Source organism: Pseudorca crassidens, chromosome 15 (genome assembly GCF_039906515.1).
Source record: "Pseudorca crassidens isolate mPseCra1 chromosome 15, mPseCra1.hap1, whole genome shotgun sequence".
NCBI lineage: Eukaryota > Metazoa > Chordata > Mammalia > Artiodactyla > Delphinidae > Pseudorca > Pseudorca crassidens.
In genome coordinates this window covers 12,019,196-12,041,400 of record NC_090310.1, presented here as the reverse complement: position 1 = coordinate 12,041,400, position 22,205 = coordinate 12,019,196, and the positions used below count along the sequence as shown (strand labels likewise).

The 22,205-nt window shown below is 40.1% G+C and overlaps 1 protein-coding gene across 4 annotated transcripts in view; it reads right to left on the bottom strand.

Annotated features, from left to right (window-relative positions):
• AUTS2 (activator of transcription and developmental regulator AUTS2) overlaps positions 1 to 22,205 on the bottom strand; it is a 1,117,705-nt gene that overhangs the window by 826,826 nt on the left and 268,674 nt on the right. For all 4 annotated transcript variants that reach the window (XM_067705960.1, XM_067705961.1, XM_067705962.1 and 1 more), the window contains exon 2: positions 11,393 to 11,605. In XM_067705960.1, the coding sequence (XP_067562061.1) occupies positions 11,393 to 11,605 (213 nt within the window). The remainder of the gene's footprint in view (positions 1 to 11,392; positions 11,606 to 22,205) is intronic.

Here is a 22,205-nt window from a genome sequence, read left to right as displayed (position 1 = left end):
ATGTGCCAGGCAATGTGCTAGAAACACTATGGTGGAGAAAATGGCTATGGTACTTTGCCTCAGCAGAGCCTGGAGTCTAGCAGAAGGGGCAGAAAGAAGGATACAGAATGGAAAAGTCTGTAATTATAAATTGTGCTAAGTGTTAGGAAACTAAAAAGGTGGGTGCAAAGGAGAAGGGAATAAAGGGAGACCCTGGAGTGAACATTATGGTCAGGAAAAGCCTCTTTGAGAAGTTCACATTTCAGCTCAAGCCTAAAAGACGAGAAGGAGCCCATGATGCAAAGAGCAGTGGGAAGAGCCCTTTGGGTGGAGAGAACAACATGTGTAAGTACCTGAGGCGGGAGAGAGCTTGACATGTTGGCGGAAATGAAGGAAGGACAGAGGGACAGGACCCAGTGAGCAAGACATGAAGCTGAAGAAAGAGCGCTGGAGAGCCAGGCACTAGAGCCCATAGGAATCTGAATTTTAATTTGAAGACACTGAGCGGATTCACATCTGGGAATAATATGATCAAATGTATATTTTTAAAAGCTCATGCTGGTGGTTGTATGGAGAATGGATTGCAAGGGCTCGACAACAGAAACGGGAAACACGAAAGGTATCTCAGGTTTTCCAGGAAGGGATAACCTCGAAACGGGTTTCAAGGGTTTTACTGCCTACATGCAGCACAAGCCTGGGCCCCTTGTTGTGTCACAGAGTAATGTCCTCAGGAAGCTTCACTTTAGGTGGGGAGAAGGATGTGTATTCCACCAACTCTAAAACCGGGTACAAAATGAAAAAGGTCAAAAGTGAATTATAAAGACAGTGACCGTGTAATCCTAGTTTTCCAGGAAGTCCTGATTTATGCTTATTGTTCCAAGGTAATTATTCATAGTGCCTCCTTTCACTCTCAGAAGTGTCCTACATGAGGTGATAAATTCTGGGGTCACCCTAGTTATAAACAGAGGATCATGGGAGTTCTGAAGAAAGTGCGGAGAGAAATTCAGAGAGAAAAGATGATAAACGCTTCAAGGAAGAAGTAGATTTGAAGTAGTCATTGAAAGATAAATATGACTATTGAAGAAGGCCATCCCAAATGAAGGGAACAGCATAAGCACAGGCTTAGCAGTGTGGAGGAAACACAGGGCTCTTGCAAATAACAGCAACTGCAGCAACGGTTTGGTGTTTATGGAAAGCAGAAAGAGGGAGACAAGGCTGGAAAGGTATTTGAAACAAACTTGGGATCCAGGAGGTCCTACACTAAGGGGGCTTTGATTTTATTTCACTGGCTATGGAGGGTCACTGAAACTTTTTGAACAAGAGAGTAAACAGCAATGAGCAAAACAATGCTGAACTATGCTAAGAATCCAGGTAAGATGGTCAGTATAAATGTTCAGGGGAAAGGACCAGCATGGTCAAGGGAGCAAGGAACCAGGTGGCAAAGGCATTTTGTAACTTGAAGAGCAAATCTAAGTGGCTTCCCATGCAATCCTGACTGGGTGGAGAAGCAAGCAAGAGAATTTGAAGGGAAGGAGAGAGTGAGATGAAAGCCCAAAAGCTGAAAGTCTAGCCTGAAGACAAGCTCCAAGATAGAAAAGGAAGAAGAAAGATGGGCCATCAGGTTTAAGAGGAGGCAGAAAAGAGCGGGGTCAGAATCATCAGGGAAAGGCTTTTTAAACTCCATATCCTTCTCTCTCAGTACTCTGGTATGTCAAGTTGTCTCCTCACTCTACCTAGAGAACCAAGGGGACAGCTGGCATAGACTCCCTACATGATCCCAATATATCCCCCTTCACACACAGCTACATAATCACAGCCCCCGAATGCCTTGCCCTAATCCTCCCCACTGCCATATTCATTTGAGAAATATAAATTTAGAGTTTTAATACGAGGAGGTAGGAGGCAGGTGATGATAAATTATGCAAGTGGGCTGCTTAAGTTTCAGAAAGTACCATTCAGCCTTCTAGCAGTGTGAGCTGGGCCCATTACCCAGCTTTGTATTTCATCTGAGAGGCAGGGGCTTTTCCTATCATCCTCATTATTTCTTAGAGAAATTTGATGACAGTATTTTTTTACATCAGAAGTTGTTATCAACAGTCTTATTCATACAGTGTAATAATTTCATTAGCAACTGTTCAGGAGATCATTTTGCACTCATCTCCAGGGGAACAGTATTTTTGGTCTCATAGCAATGCATTAAAAAACAAATGCTACCCACTGTTGACACACCTCAGGCAACTGTTAAATCCTAAATCTACATTTTGCTACTTAAACAAAATTTCTTCTGAGGGCTTTTGTTTTGTCTGGTTTTAGAAGGAAAATATTTCCTTTTGAATTTGTGGAACCCAAACCAGAAATTCAAGTATAAAATTTTATTATATTGAAGCTTTCTTACTAATGAAGAAAACAGTTAACGGTCTTTAGGCTCAACTGATACCTAGGCAGTACTTTCAGATTTAATTCACACCTGCCGCCCAATACTGCCACCGAATACCACCAATTTTTATAATATGGAGGATTCATAAAATTTATAAACCTTAAGAGCAAAATACCACTGTGGTGCTGAAAGAAGAAAGCAATAAGAGGAACCTAAAAGGGACATCCCTGGCAGTCCAGTGGCTAAGACTACGCGCTTCCACTGCAGGGGGCACAGGTTTGATCCCTGGTCAGGGAACTAAGATCCCCGCATGCTGCATGGTATAGCCAAAAAACAAGGAAACTGAAAGAAAGAGTAATGAATAAACTCCAGTTACCAGATGTATAAAAAGCTGTGTTCTTTGAGGGAGCTTGTGAGTATAAGAGAGAAGAATACAACATAATTATTCTACTGAGGCTACATTCTAGTAAGCTACCAAAAAGCAGCCATTTTGAAAACATTTTTTTATAATGTAATGTCTATAGTATTCGGAAGAAACATTTCTTTTTTTTCCAATAATATTTTGAAAAAGAACTCAATTAGTAAATATACAGAACGAGAATATGGTCCTAGTATTGATAAAATTATTTCAAACAGGATATGGTTTAAAAACTTTAAGATTTGTTACAAGTTTTGCAAATAGCACAGTAATGTTCCCTTTCTCTTTTCTAAAAAAAAAAAAAAAAACACGATTCAGTTTACTAAAAGTATGATTCTTGCAGCACCTGCACTGGGGTTGCTTAAGGAACTTGGTGTCACACTGTGACCCCCATCCCAGGGACTGTGGCTCCACCAGTCAGAGGTGCTGTCTGGAAATCTGCATGTTAATAAAATCCCCAGGGTTGTTCTGACATAGGTGGTCTGAAGACCACCCTTTGAGGAACATTATTCTGTATGTTCCCACCCATAAAACGCAGCTAATTGCTTCTCAATCTAATCACAGCCAATCTCAGCCACTCAGAACCATTACTAGCAATTCGAACCGTCCAGCCTTGCACTACATGATTTCAAGACATGTAGTGACGTGAGTGCTTCCTGAGCAATCGCAGGTGCACAGTGGTCACAGAAACGACCAGCAATAACAGCATCACTGTAGGCAGAGGCACAGGAGAAGTGGCAGCTTCTGCAGAGCTGTGATCAATGAATGCAGGTCAAGTGTTTCCGCAGGCCCCATGGCAGAGCTTGTCGGGCCTCCTGAAAGACACCAGGCGGGCCCGGACAGGACTTGGCCCGAGTTTTTGAGCCATTTTGGTTTCTGCTCCTGTGTGTGTGTTTGTGAGCACTAGTATATGGACACACACCTCTAGGTGTGAAAAGACCCTGAGCTCCTGAAAGAACTCTGTTATATTGCTTGGTACAAAATCATCACGTCTTGCATCAAGAGACAAAATGCTCCAGAATTCATTTAGAATACCCAATTAGGGTCTTTTAAACATCATTAGGACCCAGCAGTAACTCAAGCACATTAAAACAGCTGGGTTCCTGTGGCAAAGCAGGTCTAATGGGACTGAGGGTTAAGTACAGCAAGGGGTGTGTCATCAAGGTCCCCTCAGCCCCTCAGGGACTCTAAAAGCAAATATCGGCCCTAATCAAACAAAGCATCTAATTCAGTATGGTTTTGTCTCACAGTATTCACTGAAATGTTCAAGGGAAAGCTAAAAAGAATGCAGTAATGTTGTAACTATCTTCATATTTAATTAAAAAGAAAGCTAACAGCACTTCCAAGAGGGAGGTCTTTCCTTGTTCAGCACAAGATTTCTCCGTGCAAAGCTATTTTGAGTATGGGCAAAAAAACAATTCAACATGTAAACACTTACAAAAGCTACCATTTCAGAAATGCTACTGATGCTTTAGCTAACAAACTCTGAAGAGGAGGTACAAATGACAATCCCGCAGCTGGAGGCAGCCGTACGAGAATCAAGAACATCATCCACAAGGTCCAATCTAATCCTCCATCCTCCTCTGCCCTCATTGTTCTTGGAGGCCCCAACTGCCTTCAACAGAATTGTATGATAGGAAAAGGTTTACAGGAAGAAAAGCTGTATGCAAGACCTTGAATATACTATCTCAAAGTTCAAGAGATCAGATCATCACTTTCTCCTGCACAGTAACTATACAGACAGCAGAGGAAGAAAGAAGGATGCTGTCCTACAAAAAAAAACCCATGGCAATTACAAGATGTTAGCAGGTTTAAAATAAGAACCTTACACGGTTAGACACATTTAAAGGAAACCATACAAAGGTGAGCCCTGGGCAGATGGCTTGTTTTCCAGCCCAGTGAGTCCACATTTGGCTCTCTGGGCAGGATGAGGCATTCGGCTCTGCCTATGTGCACATACCGAATCTTCAAACGCACCTTTAGCTTTTCCTCCTTGGAAGAAGAATTACAAATTGGGCCTTAAAACATCCAACAGCTCTCAAGTAACATTTACCACACAGAGTTGCCTGGGCCTGCCTTAAAGCCCACCCACAATTTCATTTTCAATTAGCAGCTCCTCGAAAGGCAGTAATGAAAGCAGTTGCTAAAGAGCATTCAGATGTCACTGAAAGACTGTAAACCCAAACTGTAAATAGCACATTGTGAGTCGCCTGTCACCACCATCAACTCCCACGGGAATCTCGCAACACGTGGCTATCACAACCATCTGTTCAGCTCCCCAACTGACACCACTGCAAACCACACAGCCACCTACCCACTCCCACCTCCCACTCATTACCTGTCATGTACAGACTTGTGTGGAGATGGGACTGCTGTAAGTGGAGATTAGAATGCAGAAAACATGGAGGCTTATTTCACGTTCTGTAGCTAAGATCTGGCCACATGCAGACAACACTGTATCTTCAGAGAGGGAAAAGCTACCATTAAATTAACACAGAATGCAATTTTAATATAAATAAAGGGAGTCTGTCTACCTTCATCAAGTATCCGAAGTGTAGTGTCTAAATCTTGTAAAGAGAAAAACATGCTGCCTCACCCTTCAATCGCCAGTATTGTAGGAATTTACAGTAGGTAGAGTTGAGAATGATTTCTGTCACTGCCCATCTTACTCCTCTAAGAATACATAGTATATTTAGTATATTTAAATGGCCCTTAATAAAACTCCACACACACATATGTATAACAAATTCCTACTTTGGAATTAGTGAATGTCACTGTTTTATTAAACAATTTCTATAGGTCTCAGGATCATTGGAGCTGAGTTACTGCCCATTCTTTTAATTGCAGCTCCTTTTCCAATTCAGCCTATTTTCTCTCTATGGGTTTTATTTTATGAGATGGTAGTCAATGTGCTATGTCCTCTTTTTGGTCAATTTTTACTAAATTTTAATTAAGAGTTATATACATCACTTGAGATAAAATGTATTACTGGCCACCTCACTTCAAACATCTGTCTCACAGAAGTCAAGTGATATTTATGCTCACTCTTACCAACATGCAGGGCCAATAGAATATATCCCAGACAACAATGTACGGGGTCAAAAGACACAAAACAGGGGCTTCCCTGGTGGCACAGTGGTTGAGAGTCTGCCTGCCAATGCAGGGGACACGGGTTCGAGCCCTGGTCTGGGAGGATCCCACATGCCGTGGAGCAACTGGGCCCGTGAGCCACAACTACTGAGCCTGCACGTCTGGAGCCTGTGCTCCGCAACAAGAGAGGCCGCGACAGTGAGAGGCCCGCGCACTGCAATGAAGCATGGCCCCCGCTCGCCGCAACTAGAGAAGGCCCACGTACAGAAACGAAGACCCAACACAGCCAAAAATAAATAAATAAATAATTTTTTTTAAAAAAAGACACAAAACAAAAATTCTGTAACTCAAAATATAAACTCACCGCTTCTAAAGCCCAAGGGGGGGGGGGGAACCAAAAACCTTCACATAATCTGTTGTTATAATAGTTGCACGTTTCCAAATACCAAACAAATACCTCCAATATAATACACAACTAATTTTGAAAAGAGATCGGCCTGGGTTGGAGGTTTCTCAAAAACCAGATGTTAAAAACTGGCATCTTATCCTTATTTCAAGTCAATGACGATTCCAAGAGCAATTATAAGCCAATCTCCTTCCCCACTCCTGCTCCCAGTCTTTCCTTATATGTTTTTATTCTTATTTCTGTAGTTTTGGCAAAGGGAGAGAAGTAGTGTGCAACTTAAATGCATCAGCAGGAAAAATAAAGAATTTTCTTTAATACCTCAATTTGTAACCTTCTCACGATTACACAATTTTTAAAAAGCAAATGAAATCCCAATTAACACATTAAACTTGAAACTCTGAAGTATGAAGTAAAAACGATTTAACTGCAGCTCACATTTCTTGATACCAGCTCAGTATACCTTCAGTCATTTAACCATTATAACAAATGTATTTATGAAAGAGCACCTAGCAAAGTGCATGCCTTTTCATTACTAAAGTATAACACCTAATTACATTAGTGTTTCAAATGCTCTGATTTCCAGAAACCTGTAGGCTCTAGCGTCAAACTGGATGAATACCTGTGTGATTTCAGCCTAGATTTCCACCCAGAACTAATTAGAAGGTCTTCAGCAATGTGACTTGAACTGGGTCTGCTTAATCAAAGTTTTCCATTATAAATCCTCCTTCACAAGTTAATTTCTACTAGTAACAAATGTCACCAAGAAGCCTTCCGACAATCTGAGTGAGTCCACTGAAATAAAGGATCCGCCTCTGGTAGTAAATGCTCTCAAAGGAGAAGAGCACGGGCAAGATATACTCCTTCATCAGGATGGGTGCAAGCTCAGCTGGTGGCTTAGTCACCTGGGCCCTTGACCAACACAACCACTTACTCCAAATAAGGCGAACATGCAATGCCAATACACAAAGCAGACACAGCCACCACGCAAAGCTTTAAACAAGAGCTCTAATTCTGAAGACTTGGCACTGGGATCAATCCCTCCTCTTCCTAGAAATCAGTATACATCTTTGATATCTACAATGTCAGCTATTAATCCTCCAACAAGTTTGACTCCACCATACTAGACTTTCAGAGAGAAGAGCAAATTTCCATTCCTTACAAGCAACACCTACCCAGATCAATTTGTATAAAGATTTTTAAACCACGTAAGGCATTCCCACATAAGCCATTCTCACCAACAAGGTTAGAGTCTAACTGCCAGGCTCCTGAAATATTCCCAAATTCCTTTATTTTCCTCCCAAATAGTGTTCTCCTATGGCTAGAAGCTATCTCAATAGATTGCCTCTCTCTGGGAAATTCTGTCCTTACATGAATGGCTTTTTGGCACTTAAAATTCAGTTAGAAAGGAGACTCTGGAATTTATTTTGATGATCCATCCTTGTGTCTGTTAGTTAGAAGAGTTCATATAACCTAAAAATTCCTCCTAGCTCACTTAAGCCTATTTCCTCTGGTTCAGTTCATACTAGAGAAAGACGGGACAGACTAATGGACTAAATGAAGATTTAGGAATATCCACTCAGAGCCCAATCTGAGAGTTCTCTGAACCCTTATCAACTTTTCCTCATCTCTTTTCTATTTTTAAAACCCCTCCACTCAGTGTTTTCAACTACAAAGTACTAAATTTTTAAAGCATCCCCTGTGGTCTAGAAGTTAGACATACTGAAAGAAAACTAAACTCAAAGTCCTCAGAGGAGTTAAGTTTTCCCAAAACCCTTCTGCGGAAGTTAAGGCTCGGTCGGTTGGACGGTTTGGCAGCACATGACTTCAATATGCTCTTCAGTGGTTTCCCAGTTAGAGAGTAAAGATCCTTATGCAGAGGACCTATCAACCTCTGTTTTGATTTTCCCGCTCCCAAGTCAAAGTAGGAAAAAAAAAAAAAAAAAAAAAAAAAAAAAAACAACCTACTATATCCTTATTAGTGAGAGCCAAAACTTTTTAATATAATGTTTGAGTACTCACATCATGAGCAAATAGTTCTGTGTAGGACAAACATAAGCATAGGGGGTCAGAAAGACATGTACTCCTTTGTATAACACTTACTCCTTTCTTCATTTTTTAAAACCCCTTTGGAAATTAAGAAGAAAATTCAAATTTGCCATATAAAACAGTGCAACCATTTTACAAGACAGTTGCCAGCTCAGCATCTTCTAAGTCAGTATGTATTTATACTTAAAAACATAATCCAACAAGTAAGTTCCACTGGGGTGGTTACTACTTAGAACACTTTCTTTTAACAGTATGGAAATGGAGAAGAGCATGGGCAAAATATACTGCTTCATCGGGATGGGTGCAAGCTCAGCTGGAGCTTTTTTTTTTTTCACTCTCCTTTAATGTCTTCACAGAGCCAACCAGTTACAGACTCCAAAACTGAATACTTTCAGACCTACTATGGTCTTCCTTTACAGACCTCAGCAACACTATATATCTGTGTTATTCAAAAACTTAAAGAATCACGGAACTGAGAAACCTTTTAATCCAAATCTCTCATTTTACAGATGGGCAGCAACAGACAGTGATTTGTTCAGGGTTTCATAATAGCACATATGATGCTAGGAATACTATAAATGAAAGTATTACAGCTTTACCTCAATTATCAACTTCTGTTTCCCTTCCTACTAAAAAAATAACACTTGGATAGTATACTCTGGCATCAACACTGAAGATAAGAAAACACCACTTATTTTTAAAACTCTTACATAGGCCAAAGATACGATTCATTCTTTCCTTCTCCATGATTCATAAAAAGTAAGTCAAACTAATTGCTTTTCAAATATTTTCCCTGAAATAAGGATAGCTCTGATTTCAAATATCATTAGTACCAGAAGATGGATAATTAAGACCAAAAAGCTACTCGAATTTGAGACATACAAGTCCTTGCCTTGTAAGATCATAAACTCTTTCACTAGAGGACAGAGTAGAAAGAAGGATTTCGAAGACAGAGAACAGAAAAGTCAGATCAAGTATGGGAGTAAGAGAGTCAAGGATGAGGAACCACAGCTGTGTGTAAGCTCAGAATTAAATTGATTTCTTGTCTGAAAGGATAAGAAGCCCTCCTCCCACCCTGTTGGAGAGGCAGTGGTTACACTGCAACCTCTCTCCATTTGCTACATATCTCACATGGAGAGGCATGAGTTGGAAGTCACAAATACCACAGGAAAACTATCTTTTATAGAACACAGCCCTTCCTCCCTCACCCCACTCTCTGTCAAAAAAAAAAGGAAAAAAAAGTTTTTTTTTTTTAAATCTTCATCTAAATGTGGTTGCCTTCAACTTTCCAAGCTCTTTCTCTGTTCTCTGTACTTGATAGTTTATCCTGTTTTCTTCTTGAGCTTTCATAGGCCATTTATATGACCACAATCACTCCCTCTGACCAAACCAACTCATGTAGTTTCTAAAAATACTTGTAGACTCCCTGCATCCCACGACTTGGAGTCCTTATCTCAAACAAGGGAAGCAGAATATACAGGGAAAACAGAGAAAGGCAGAGAAATCTGGGTCTAAACCCTAGCTCTGTACCTCACTGTTAAGTGGCCTCAGACAAGTCACTTTAAGCCCCAGTTTTCCCATCTATAAAGTAACCATAATACCATCTACTAACCAGGGTTGTTGTGAATATTGTAGATTATACTACACAAACTCCCTCACTGAACGACTGTACCGTGCTGTGCATCAGATAAATGTTAATAATAACCATTATAACTCTAACCTGGCATTTCATTTCAGGACAAAGAAAAACCGCCATGTGCGTCAGAGTTGGGGATACTTCCCTGAGATCCTCCTCAGTCCATGCTGAAATCCATCACTGTAGGTATTTTCTCAGAAGTTTACCCATCAAATTCCATTCTGACACCAAACTGCCCACTAAATCTTATTAAGGACTTTGATCTTTCAAATCTTTTAACTGAAATTCATCACCAAAAATATATTCTTGATTCTTTATAAGAAAAATTTCCAAACTGGCTTGACCATTATCAAATAGGAAATTTGAGATGACAAACTTCTGTGCCTAAACCCCTAGCGATTCTGGTTCATCAGGTTCTAGGGTAGAGCTAGAGTATGTGTTTAATAAGGCTCATGATATGATTCTAGTGATCTGTGAGGTTTTAGAACCACTGTTTTGTCTGATCCTAGATCTCTTCCCTCTGCAGAGAAACATCTGCAAACTAGGAATTACCTGTTCAGCTTCTAATGAGCAGCACCTGCTCTATGAACCACACTCCCTTCCTCTGCTTCCTTCAAGTGATAGTCAATCCCACCCAGAGGTCCCTCCAAAAACAAGCAAAACACACCCAGGACACAGGCAACTCAGCAGGTGCTAAAGCCTCCGGATTTGTGCTGAAAAATTGCTATAAACAGCTTCATTTCTCATTATTAATCTATCTCATATGGGGATTTCCACAGGCAGAAAGGCTCCCCAAATGCCAAGAGCTGTATTTTCTTGTGGATCACTGAAACCTAATTATTAAACAGCCCAGTAAGCCCCAGTACCAGACTTTCATACAATCAGCAGATCACAAAGACAGTCCTGAATTATAGGCTGTGGAGGACACCTGAAGAACCAAAAGGCAAACTCATTTCTTCCAGTGCTCTCCCACATGCCACAGTATTTGGGCTTCCCTGGAAAACATAAATCTTACGCAGGGTACTGCCTGCATGCAAATAACCACTTTTAGCACCTCAGAACCTTGAGATGCACAGTGTATTTGAACAAATCTGCCTGTTTCCTTTGTTTTACCTCAGAGGATCTGTCCCTGCAAGCCAGTCCACCTGGACCATCACCAAGACTTCCGTTAGTCTGCCCTCAACGCCAGTAGCGCCAGCAACAGGCTTTGTTACACGGAGCACAGGTGACTGAAAGGGTACTGTGCTAAAGTTTCAAACTGTGATAAAAACAGTGAGCTTGGTTTGGTATATTTTTTAGAAGCAAACACACAGCTGTGCAGGGCAGCCCTCCGGCACCCAGCAAGGATAATATCTTCTCCACCTGTTAGGAAGAATCACAGAGAAGCAGGCACCTGAGGAAGAGCAGCCACAGGAATGAACAAACCCTAAGCTTCCTCACCTGTCTGAGTCCCTTCGGCATTTTCTTTCTCTTCCCGAGGTGCTGGCAGAGATTGCGGTCATTTTCCCGGTCTGAGCTGTAGTGGTGTGGGTGGCTGAGTCTGCTCTTCTTGGAGTGAAAGGACAAGCCGTTGGTAAGTGCTTCCCGTTTCTTCTTGGTCAGAGGGGTCTGGCGTTTCTCCACGCGTTCCTGAGGCTTAAGTGCTACATCTTTCTGTAGAAAAAAAGAGAAGGAAAGGAAAGTGGTGGTTACATAGGTAGTTAGCGTCACACCCAAAACAGAGGCTAAATGGGGTTTCTAGAAGGGAGGGAGTAAATAAAGGCAAGAAAGTGTGGTATGAGACTACCTAAAACTAAGAAACATGGCTCTCAATTTTTCTGACTCCTTAATGCCACAAATATATACTTTCTATTCTTGTTGCGGAAAAAAAAGCTCAACAAAGCACAAAGTATCTGTCCATTAAAAGTGCTTTCACTACCGCCTGGGATAGTAGCTTTCCATCTGGCTCTGCACTAGGTCCAGCGCATGCTATTCCCTGAGGAGGCTTAATACACTCACTTCCCAAGATGGTACATCAATTACGTTTCAGAAAAGGAGTACTAAGTGCATGCGCAATTCAAAAAAATCAGCACAAGACTGAACATACCAGGGCCAGGTGGATGTGAGCCAGCAAGAAAGAAACTGTCAATTCACATGATTAAAATGTTTCCTTAATGCATTATATTTTTACCACAAGTTCCTCTGAGCATCCTTAATTCTCATCTTCTTTGCAAAATGTAACAACCATATTATCACCAAGATCAACAGCAACTTTTCATTTATTCCTGTGTGTGGCTGGGGGATGGGGGAGGGTGGGAGAAGGATCCTGGATGTTCTGGAATAGGGAGCAGCACCTGTAGGAACTACAGGCAACCATTTCAGGCCACATGACATAGGTGAGTTCTGTGCCTTGAGGCAGGTCAGGACATCCTGAGATACCAAAAGACAGGTTTGAGCTCTGACGCTGACATTATTCTTTATGAAACTTGGAGTAAGTCACTGCAACTCTGAGCCCATATGCAAAATGGACTCAGATATGACCTGATACAATATGTGTGAAAGTCCTTAGAACCCTGAGAAATGCACACATTAAGCAATAACATTAAAATGATTTGGCACTCAATCATTTGTTAATGAATAGATATGTTCCTCTTTACACTGAAAATGTTCCTTCCTGGAGTCTCATCTGCACACAATTTCTCAGCTTCTGTGGTCCTAAACACACATATAAAAATAAAGTAAAACCATGGACTCCCCTAGCGGTCCAGTGGTTAAGAATCTGCCTTCCAACACAGGGGACACGGGTTTGACCTCTGGTCGGGGAACTAAGATCCCACGTGCCGTGGGGCAACTAAGCCCACGCACTGCAACTACTGAGCTCGCATGCCACAACTAGAGAACCCACGTGCTGCAACTACAGAGCCCATGCGCTCTGGAGCCCACACACCGCAACTACTGAGCATGCGTGCTGCAATGAAAGATCCCGCTTGCCGCAACTAAGACCCGACACAGCCCAAAATAAAGTAATGTATTTTTAAAATAAAATAAAAAATAAAGTAAAAACAAACATTCCCCTTCATCCATTTCTCATTCTCAAAATACCACTCTCTCTTTCCTCTCCTTCATAGTCAGTATTCTTGGAGCAGTTATCTATCTATTCTACCTCAGCACTTCCGACTTGACACACACGGTGCTCCTTGATGTCTTTCCCAATTCAGCCACGGCCATTATTTGGGGACCTTGGACCTTTACATCTGCTTTGCCTTGGCCTCAAAAGCCCACCCTTCTACTCCTCTTCCTTTTCTAGCTCAAGAACCCTTCCCAGTGGCTGCCAGTTCAGGGAGACTATTCTGTAATGCAAAGCACTGTTCTCAGGTCTCCACTCATTCAACAAATGTTTTTTGTGCACCCAGTATATTCCAAGTACAAACTTAGCACTTCCCTGCAGGCGCTGGGAAAACAATTGTGTGGGAGAAAAATCCCCACATCATGGAACTTAGAATTTAGGGGACAGATACTAATCAAATCACACAAATATATAATTGCAAACTGAACTAACTGCTCTAAAGGAAAGCTAACAGGGCGCTAAAACTGGGGAAAATGGTCTAGCCCCGAGGAGGGGGTTGTTGCTGAGGAGATGACTGCCATTTGACCTAGATCTGAAAGTCTGGGCAGAGAGAACAGCTTGTGCAAAAGCCCTGAGGCAGCTGGTAGCATGATTCTTTGAAAGAATAAGGTCGGTACTAAGTATCAGTAATCCCAGTGCTGCACTTACAGAGCCAGGCAAGTAATAGATGGTCAAATTATGCTTGCTAAATAAATAATACAACTAAAATATCCAAATCTATAAACCACAATCGTGATTTAATAATATCTCAAGCTGTCTCTAACACAGAGTGAGTGAAGCAAGCTAGAAATGCTGATAGAAGCAAGAAACCAAGAAACCCAAATAAGCAGGCACTGCTGGCACACAGGAAGGATCACAGCAAATAGCAAGAAGCCCCCGAAAAGGAGAAGGGCCTTATCTTTGGGGCAAGAATACATCAAAAATAATGATCCTACAAGGCAAATGAGTAGCTTCTGGTCTAACTTCTAGCTGCTTCCACTGCAGATGATTTACTCTCTGCCACTGAAGAGGCAGGTCTCCCAAGGCAATGAAGATGTGGTGAGGAAGTGTTCAGAAGACAAGGTGAGATCGAAGCAAGTACACGTGGCCATTAATTCCAGTCTCAGAACCTTGCACACTATGCCTAACCGATGACAAACGTTCAACAAATATCTGCTATGTTTATTGCTTTGTCCAATGTCCACTACCACAGTCAGCTATGTCAGACATCTGCTCAGAATTTGGCCTCAAATGTAACCAATTTAGTCAGCTATCATGAAAAAACACTCAGGTATAATGGCAACACTAGCAGAAGCAGCCAGGTGAGTCCCACTGTGGACTGCTTCTGTATAATATGATTAAATTGTACCACTTCTAAGGGTAATACATAAACTCCCCACAGGCTGAAAAAAACACCTTTCTTTGTCACACTGTCCACCTACTGCCCTACATCATATGGATGTAGAGTATAGGGTTAATAAACAAATGATATTTAATAATGTATCAGCTGTGCTTTTAGAAAAAAATTATGCCATTCTCTTCAGAGACCAAATCTTTTTTTCATACTGAAGGTGCTCCAAAGTATATTGAAAATTATGTGCAATTCCATACAAATGTGAATTAATATTTATGAGAGTATGGTATAATTTTTTCTAAATCCATTTTATTTTCATGTAGCATATTAATCAAGGCATTCTCACTGCACCACAGAATAGCTACACAGAGCAAATCGACCCCATGCCGTGACATTAGCTTGTTAGAGACCTGCTGAAGTCTTAGCAGCAGCAATACAATCATCTCAGCTGCAATTAATATTGAGATTTTCAACTCTGGAGACTGTCTGAGGGGAAGAGGGGAAGAGAGGAAGAAAGAGAGGATCAATATGTGTATAGAGGTGGTAGCTTAAGAGGTAAAGAATGTAGTCTTTTAAAAGTTTTTATTACATAAGAGGTTTTCAAAGATTACCTTTAGAGAGTATCTTTATACTTTCAAAGATACAGTTTTATTTATAAAATTACTGCATAGACCCTTTGGAACAGTTCCTGAAAAAACCAGGCTGCTATTTGTTTGTTTCCTCTATAAACCTATACAGACTGTTTACTGTGTATCAAGTAAAATAATCACTTCATTTCTCAATGGCTGTCTTGGGGGTGAAATGACAAAAACTGTCCATTGTAAGCAATGAGACTCAAAGACAAATAGCTTATAAACTACTCACCTTATAACATTCTAAAGAGGAGTTGCACACATGATTATATGCATGTGTATATGTGCATATATCCATCCACCAACAAATTATCAGCAACTAATTTAAGAAGTTCCTTAAACAAACTTGGGCAGCCTATAAAGTACTGCTTCAATATAAGAAGAAAGATTGTCTGGTTTATACAATAACTTTTTAGGATCGATGAATGGCAATTTTCAAAGGCCTGTTGCGTCATTACCATGGTTCCCAAAGAAAATTAATGTCTATCAGAACTATCTACAGTGGTTTTTGAAAATAAGATGACTATGTCCCATACTCAGCAAGGGAAGCATTTAGCACACTAGCAAGGGACGGGGGCAGGAGAATAAGGAAGAGATCTGGAAAAAATGCTTTAAGGCATTCATTTGACAATCACAGAAGAAGAAAGCCAACCAGCCAACAACAGAAGGCTAGCTGGGAGGTAAAATGATTTAGACATATTTTCTGGCAATAGAGGGGGTAAGTGCACAGGCTATGTACAACAGGCAGGGAACAGGTTTCTTGAATAGTTAAAATTATGTGATTTTTTAGGTCACTGGTGATGGAGGGCATGGCCACAGCAGTGCATATGCTGAGAGGGAGGCTCAGAGACCGACTCACCAAGGCAATCTCCTCCAACACCCAGCCTTTCTTCAAAATAGGCGATCTTGCTCTTGACTTTCCTTTCTCCCAAATTACAATCTTCCACTAAAGGCTTCCTCTGCCACTCTTAAAGTTCAAAATGAAATGGTTCGGTGTTGCACCAACTAAGGGAGAGCAGCGAATTGCAGATGAACCCTGTGTAGGCTGCACAGCTCCATTTGCTGATTAGAGGTGAAGTCAGAGACAACAGCAAATGAGGGCACGATTCGCTTGCCTTGCATGAAATAGGTTTTAGAAAGAGAGCCTCCATCTGATTTTTCCAGCCAAACTAGTGTGAGGGCAGCCCATCACTTACAAATATGTGTGCCTGCATGTGCCCAAGTGTACGTACATGTGTGAAAGAGGGGTGCAATCTAAGCAGAACCTCTTCTATTAGTTCTTTGATCTTAGGGATTTGCAAAGAAAATAAGAAGCCCGGAGAAGAAGAAAAAGTGCTTTCTCTGTTACCATCACAAGACATTATCAGCTGTGTGCTGTCATTTTAGTCTGTCAAGTCCTTTCTTGGTTTATTATATTGCATTTGTATCTGTTTTTGAATGGCTTTACAAACACTGATTCCAATACTTCTCTTAAGTGCAAAAGAAGTAAAAGGGTTTACAGTGATAATAAGAAGTGAAAATTAGAGAAACAAAACATAACAGCGCTTTTAAAACTTAACTCTATATGGATATGTTCACAGTGGTCCCCCACTTTGGACCTAAACTTTTACATTTAGGACCTAAACCTAAGTCATTTGGACCTAAACTTTTACATTTAGGACCTAAACCTAAGTCATTTGGACCTAAACTTTTACATTTAGGACCTAAACCTAAACCTAAACCTAAGTCCGTTTGAACAAACGGACTTATGAACAGACTTTCAGGACCTAAACTTTTTAGTAAGTACAGGAGACTTATAGGAATTTACAAATAAAATAATCAATATGGCATTCAAACAAATAATCCCTCATGTTTTCATCTTTTAAAAACAAAAATCGAAATACCTACTATATGCCAGGCATTTTGCCACCTGTTAGATTATCTAAGAAAGGATCCCAGAACTCGTGCAAATCGGTGAGCTATTACTCTAAAATGGGTTAGGCAAGAAGCAAGTAAGGTGCTTCCTACTGCTATACTTCACGTTGGATTAAAATTGCAGCCCTGTATTGTCATAAAAATAGAGAAACAGATCAACAGAATAGAGAGTCCAGAAATAGACCTATTGATATAGGGACAACTGGTTTTCAGCAAAAGTGCAAAAACAATTCTGTGGAGAAATTATAATCTTTTTAACAAATGTTGATGGAACAAGTAGATATCCATATGCAAAATACATATGTATAATTTGATCCATATCTCAATCTAATTAGGAACATTAACTCAAAATGTATCATTAACCTAGGTGTAAAACCTAAAACTAAAAAATGTCTAGAAGAAAACTTTTGTAACCCTGGTTAGGCAAAGATTTTTCAGATAAGATACCACAAGCACAATACATAAAAGAACAACTTGATAAATTATACCTCATCAAAAATGAAAACTACTGCTCTTCAAAAGACACTGTTAAGAAAATGAAGATACAAGCCACAGAACAGAAAAAATATTTCCAAAGTGTATATCTGATAAAAGTTTTGTATCTAGAATATATTCTTTTAAATTCTCAAAACTACATTAAAAGAAAACAACCCAATTTTTTAAAAGGACAAAAAATTTAAACCAATACTTAACGAAAGAAGATATATGGGTGACAAATAAACACATGAAAAGATGCTTAGCAACAGTCATCATTAGGGAAGTGCAAATTATAACCGCTACATACATATTAGAACGGCTAAAATGAAAAAGCATGACCATCTCAAGTATGGACAAGGATGTTGAGGAACTTTCATATACTCCTGGTAGAAATGTAAAATGGTACAGCCACTTTAAAAAATAGTTTGGCTGTTTCTTTAAAAGTTCAAAGTATACCTACCATATGCTCCAACCATTCTACTCTCAGGTTTTTCCCCAAGGAAATAAAAACACATGCCCACATAAAAATTTGCCCATGAAGGCTCATATCAGCTTTGTTATAGTCTAAAACTGGAAAAAAAAAAATGTACATCAACAGATGAATGAACTGTGATATAACCATTCAATGGAATATTATTACTCAGCAATAAAAAGGAATAACCTATTTATGCATGCTACAGCATGAATAAATCTCAAAACAATTATGCTGAGTAAAAGAAATCAAACAACAAAGAATACATTCTGTGTGATTCCACTTACAATAAATTCTAACAAATGTAAAATAATCAATACTGACAGAAATGTAAAATAATCAATAGTTCCCTTAGAGGTACAGGAAAAGGAGATTATATGAGGACATGAGGAAACTTCTGGGGTGATGAGCATTTTCAATGTCTTGATTGTGGCAATGGTTTCATGGGTGTACACACGTGCCAAAACTTAAAATTTTACACTTTTAATTCATGCAATTTACTGGTATGTCAATTATACCTCAATAGAGCTGTTTTTTAAATGGCAACCCTGGTCATCATGCACAACTGACATTTTTATTACCAATTACTAGATGACATTGGGTGTCCATCAAAAGGAATTCATCCTTCAGATTCCTGAAACAACAGGACGGCCACATTCTGAAAGGACTGGCTTTAGCCTATAATGTGGCCATGAACGTTCCACTGGAGACAACTCAGCTGTGGACGTGAATGTCTCAGTCAGACCGAGGAGCAGTGCCTGGTCTTCACATCACTGTCGGCGATGAGGTGGAGTTCACACTGTGCCTTTTTTTTCTTCACCTCTCTCAGGTATGCAGAGGCTAACCTTTTGTAGAGTTTTTCCTATCTTTCCTTCAAGTACCTTGGTTACTGTTTGGCCACATCCTCTCTTGTGAACACATTAATCAAAGAGCAAAGAAAGAAAACATAGATAACTTTTTACCTTTCCTAAATGTAAAAACAAAGAGGCAGCTTATTAAAATACTATATGCAATACATAATGATGCATATGACATAAGGGAATCCAAATGGAGAGAGGAAAAAAAGGTTTAAAAAGAAGAGAGAGCACAAGCACAGACAAATTCAGCATATGAAAACACCTGTCAAAGGTGTGGTGCCACTGTCAGAGGCAGAAGTGAGGAGCAAAAAGAAAAACCTCAAACCCTGGCCGCTGAGAAGCTTTCCTAAATTATGGGATGAGATCACAACTATCAGCTTAAGGGAGATTTTTGTGCACTCTGTGAATTGAAAAAGTCCCAGCAGTCTCCCATTCCCATAGATAATTGAGAGTTGGCTGCTGTTAGACCTTAACATGCTCAAAGTGGTTGAGTCCCTGGCAACCAGATGCTATTGCTTAAAACAGTTTAGGCTCTTAGCCCTGAAGGATTCCTAAAATTGGATTACAGTCCCTCCAGATAATCTGAGAAATACAGCATGACGAAAAGGAAACCTTAAAAAAAAATTAACTCCTCCATAACAGCGGCATTCTGAGAGCTGAGCACAGCATGACTGAGGCAGAAAATCTCATCAGCGAGGGCTTAAGGGCAATAACGTACACAAAGGGTGAGTCCAAAAAAGGGGAAGGGAACCCACACAACAGAGGAGAGCATAATGGAAGCCAGAAGAGAAAGTGACCACCACACAATTCTCAGGCTTTTCGGAGGGCAGGAGTCTGGTTTGCTGCCTCGAGAGAGGCGAGCAGATGCAAATTTCTACTGCTTTCTCATCCACTCAAATCTAATTCACTGAGGTCACACACACACTTGAGAGGACGTGTAGTGCTAATGATACCCCTTTTAATTAGCCATTACTCATTTTTGACTAGGCATTCTATGCAAAAGATGGGGAAAGGGTTAATTAATGTACTTATTACATTGCAGCAAAACAGTTAGTAATTGGGCCTTCCCTGTAATACTCAGGTTTAGCTCCACAGGGAGAGAGGCTATAACTTCATCATCCCTGAATTCCAAGCAGAGAACACAGAATGAGGCACACAGCGAGCTGTTTCTGAACAAGTGAATCAGAGAAAGGAGGACACCATGAATGCTCCTCTTACTCTAGAGGCTATGCCCCCACCCTATGAATCTACTAGTCCCTCCCTCCTCCTTCTTCACATTTCTAACCAAGAACTTTCAAACTCATTATCCCCCACCACATACTTGGTAAAGCCATTACTATTCCCCTATGTATTAAGAGGGAGTGAACAGATCCTCAAGAGATAATGTAAGTTACCTTATTCAACCCAAGAGAAAACAAAACAATAAAGGAGACTTATTGGGAAAAATGTCAGGTCTTGCCATCATCTTTGTGGCTTGATTTCATGGCTAAGTTACCATTTACTGAGTCTCAATACCTCTCTATTCACAGAAAAATCAAGAGTGGTTGATACTATCATCCAGATATTCGAGACAAGGACCCTGATTAGCCAGTGGAGACCTCTCCATATCCAGATTAGTAATAAGGTACAGACTTTTGTTTTCTTCCCTTAAAATGTTCCCAATTTCTTCTCTTCCCCAGATACCCACATACTACCACATCTTCATTTTAAGCGACCAGTGAATCTTTAATTACTTAAGGAAAGATGCAGTGCATCCTTTCATTTCAGTTTTCCAACAGAGTGAAATAATGAACCAGAGGAGAAATAGAAAGCAAAATAAAGACTGGGATTCTGAGCCATGGAAGAGTCCTCCATTCTTTCCTGCCATAATGCTATACCAGTTCTGATCCTTTAATCTTCCCCAGAAGAGAATAAGAAAAAAAAATCCTGATGTGACTCCAAATCTTACGAAGTGGGACAAAAGGGAAGACCACTAATATGTCCTTCTAACTCCGGCTATTAAGAAGTCAAACCTCCATTAACAGGCGGCAGAGAGCACCTTGATAATTGACTTACTTAGGGCTACAGAGGTCGCGGATGGGTAAAAGTAACCACTTCTAGGAGAGGCTCATTTAGTAGAACAAAATCTCTCAATCCCTCTCTCTCTCACATACTCACACACACACTCACACACTCACACGCACGCACGCACGCACAAGAGGCACATTCCACTCAGCAGACAGGAAGCAATTTCACAAAAGGTAATTTAATGTTTGGGAATATTTAGTAACAGGAAAAGCAACTTCTGGCAAAATTCACATTATGTGGGCCCTGAATATAAATAGTTTACACAGCATATTGGGAAGGGTATGTGGATGACAGACAATCCCTTTATGGCTCAAGTTTTTCAAGTGGTTCAGATAGGTGTTTAGAGAACTATGAAATAATTATTACTTGAGTAATAATTCTAAGAGAACTATGAAATAATTATTACTTGAGTAACAATTCTAACTTTCTCCCAACTTCCCAGAAACTGTAGTCAACTTCCCATTGGAAATGAAGAAGCATTCCTTCATTTACAGAGCAGTGATGCAGAGAACCAACATGCCCATGTGTATACACACCTCCTTGTACTCCACGAACAACTGTTACAGCCTTTCTCAAACTAATTTTAATTGGCTTGCCAAGGGCATAGACCAACCTATTTCAGTATCTATAAATTCAGGGTCCTCCATGAGATAATCTCTTAGGTTCCATTAAATTCCCTGATGTTACTATTATCCTGGGAGGCTATTTAGCACATATAAAACATTCAACCAATGTAGGTTAGAGTTCACTGATTCAGTAGAAGTTTTTCTTCCAGATCATATTTCCCAGACCTTTAAATATCTCTGTGAGATTTCTCTTACAGGAAAGCACCCTTCGAGTTCTTTTGTCCCAACTTGACTTTGATTTGAGAACTAGACATTGAATAAAAGGTCAGACAATTTCTGAATATAAAGTAAGGACTAATTTATGACTTTTTATAACCACTAATATTAGTATAGCAACTGGGAATTGAGAGTTTACAAGGTAAAATCACCATTTCACTTGATTTCCTAATACCCTTATATAGCAGGCACCATCATTTTCACTTTGTAAATTAGGAAACCGAGGTTTGGTAAACAAATGACATCCCAAAGTCAGACAGTCAACTATTGTCAACAAACTTGGAGTCCCTTGGTTCTAATCCTACTCTCGTTCCCTAACACCAAGTCATTACAGCCTTATTTGTAAGTGTCAGGATTATGACCTTTTGTTTGAAGAAAATTTTAAATTATAGTTTAGTACTGTCTCATTATAAAATCCTCTACTCACCTCCATTTCCCCTCCAAAGCATAATTAGGGAAAGGCTATGCCACTGACGTCAAATGTTTGAACTCTTTCTGAAGGATTCAAATCAGCAATAAAAATCCAGACAGAAATAAAAGCTTCGGCTTTTCT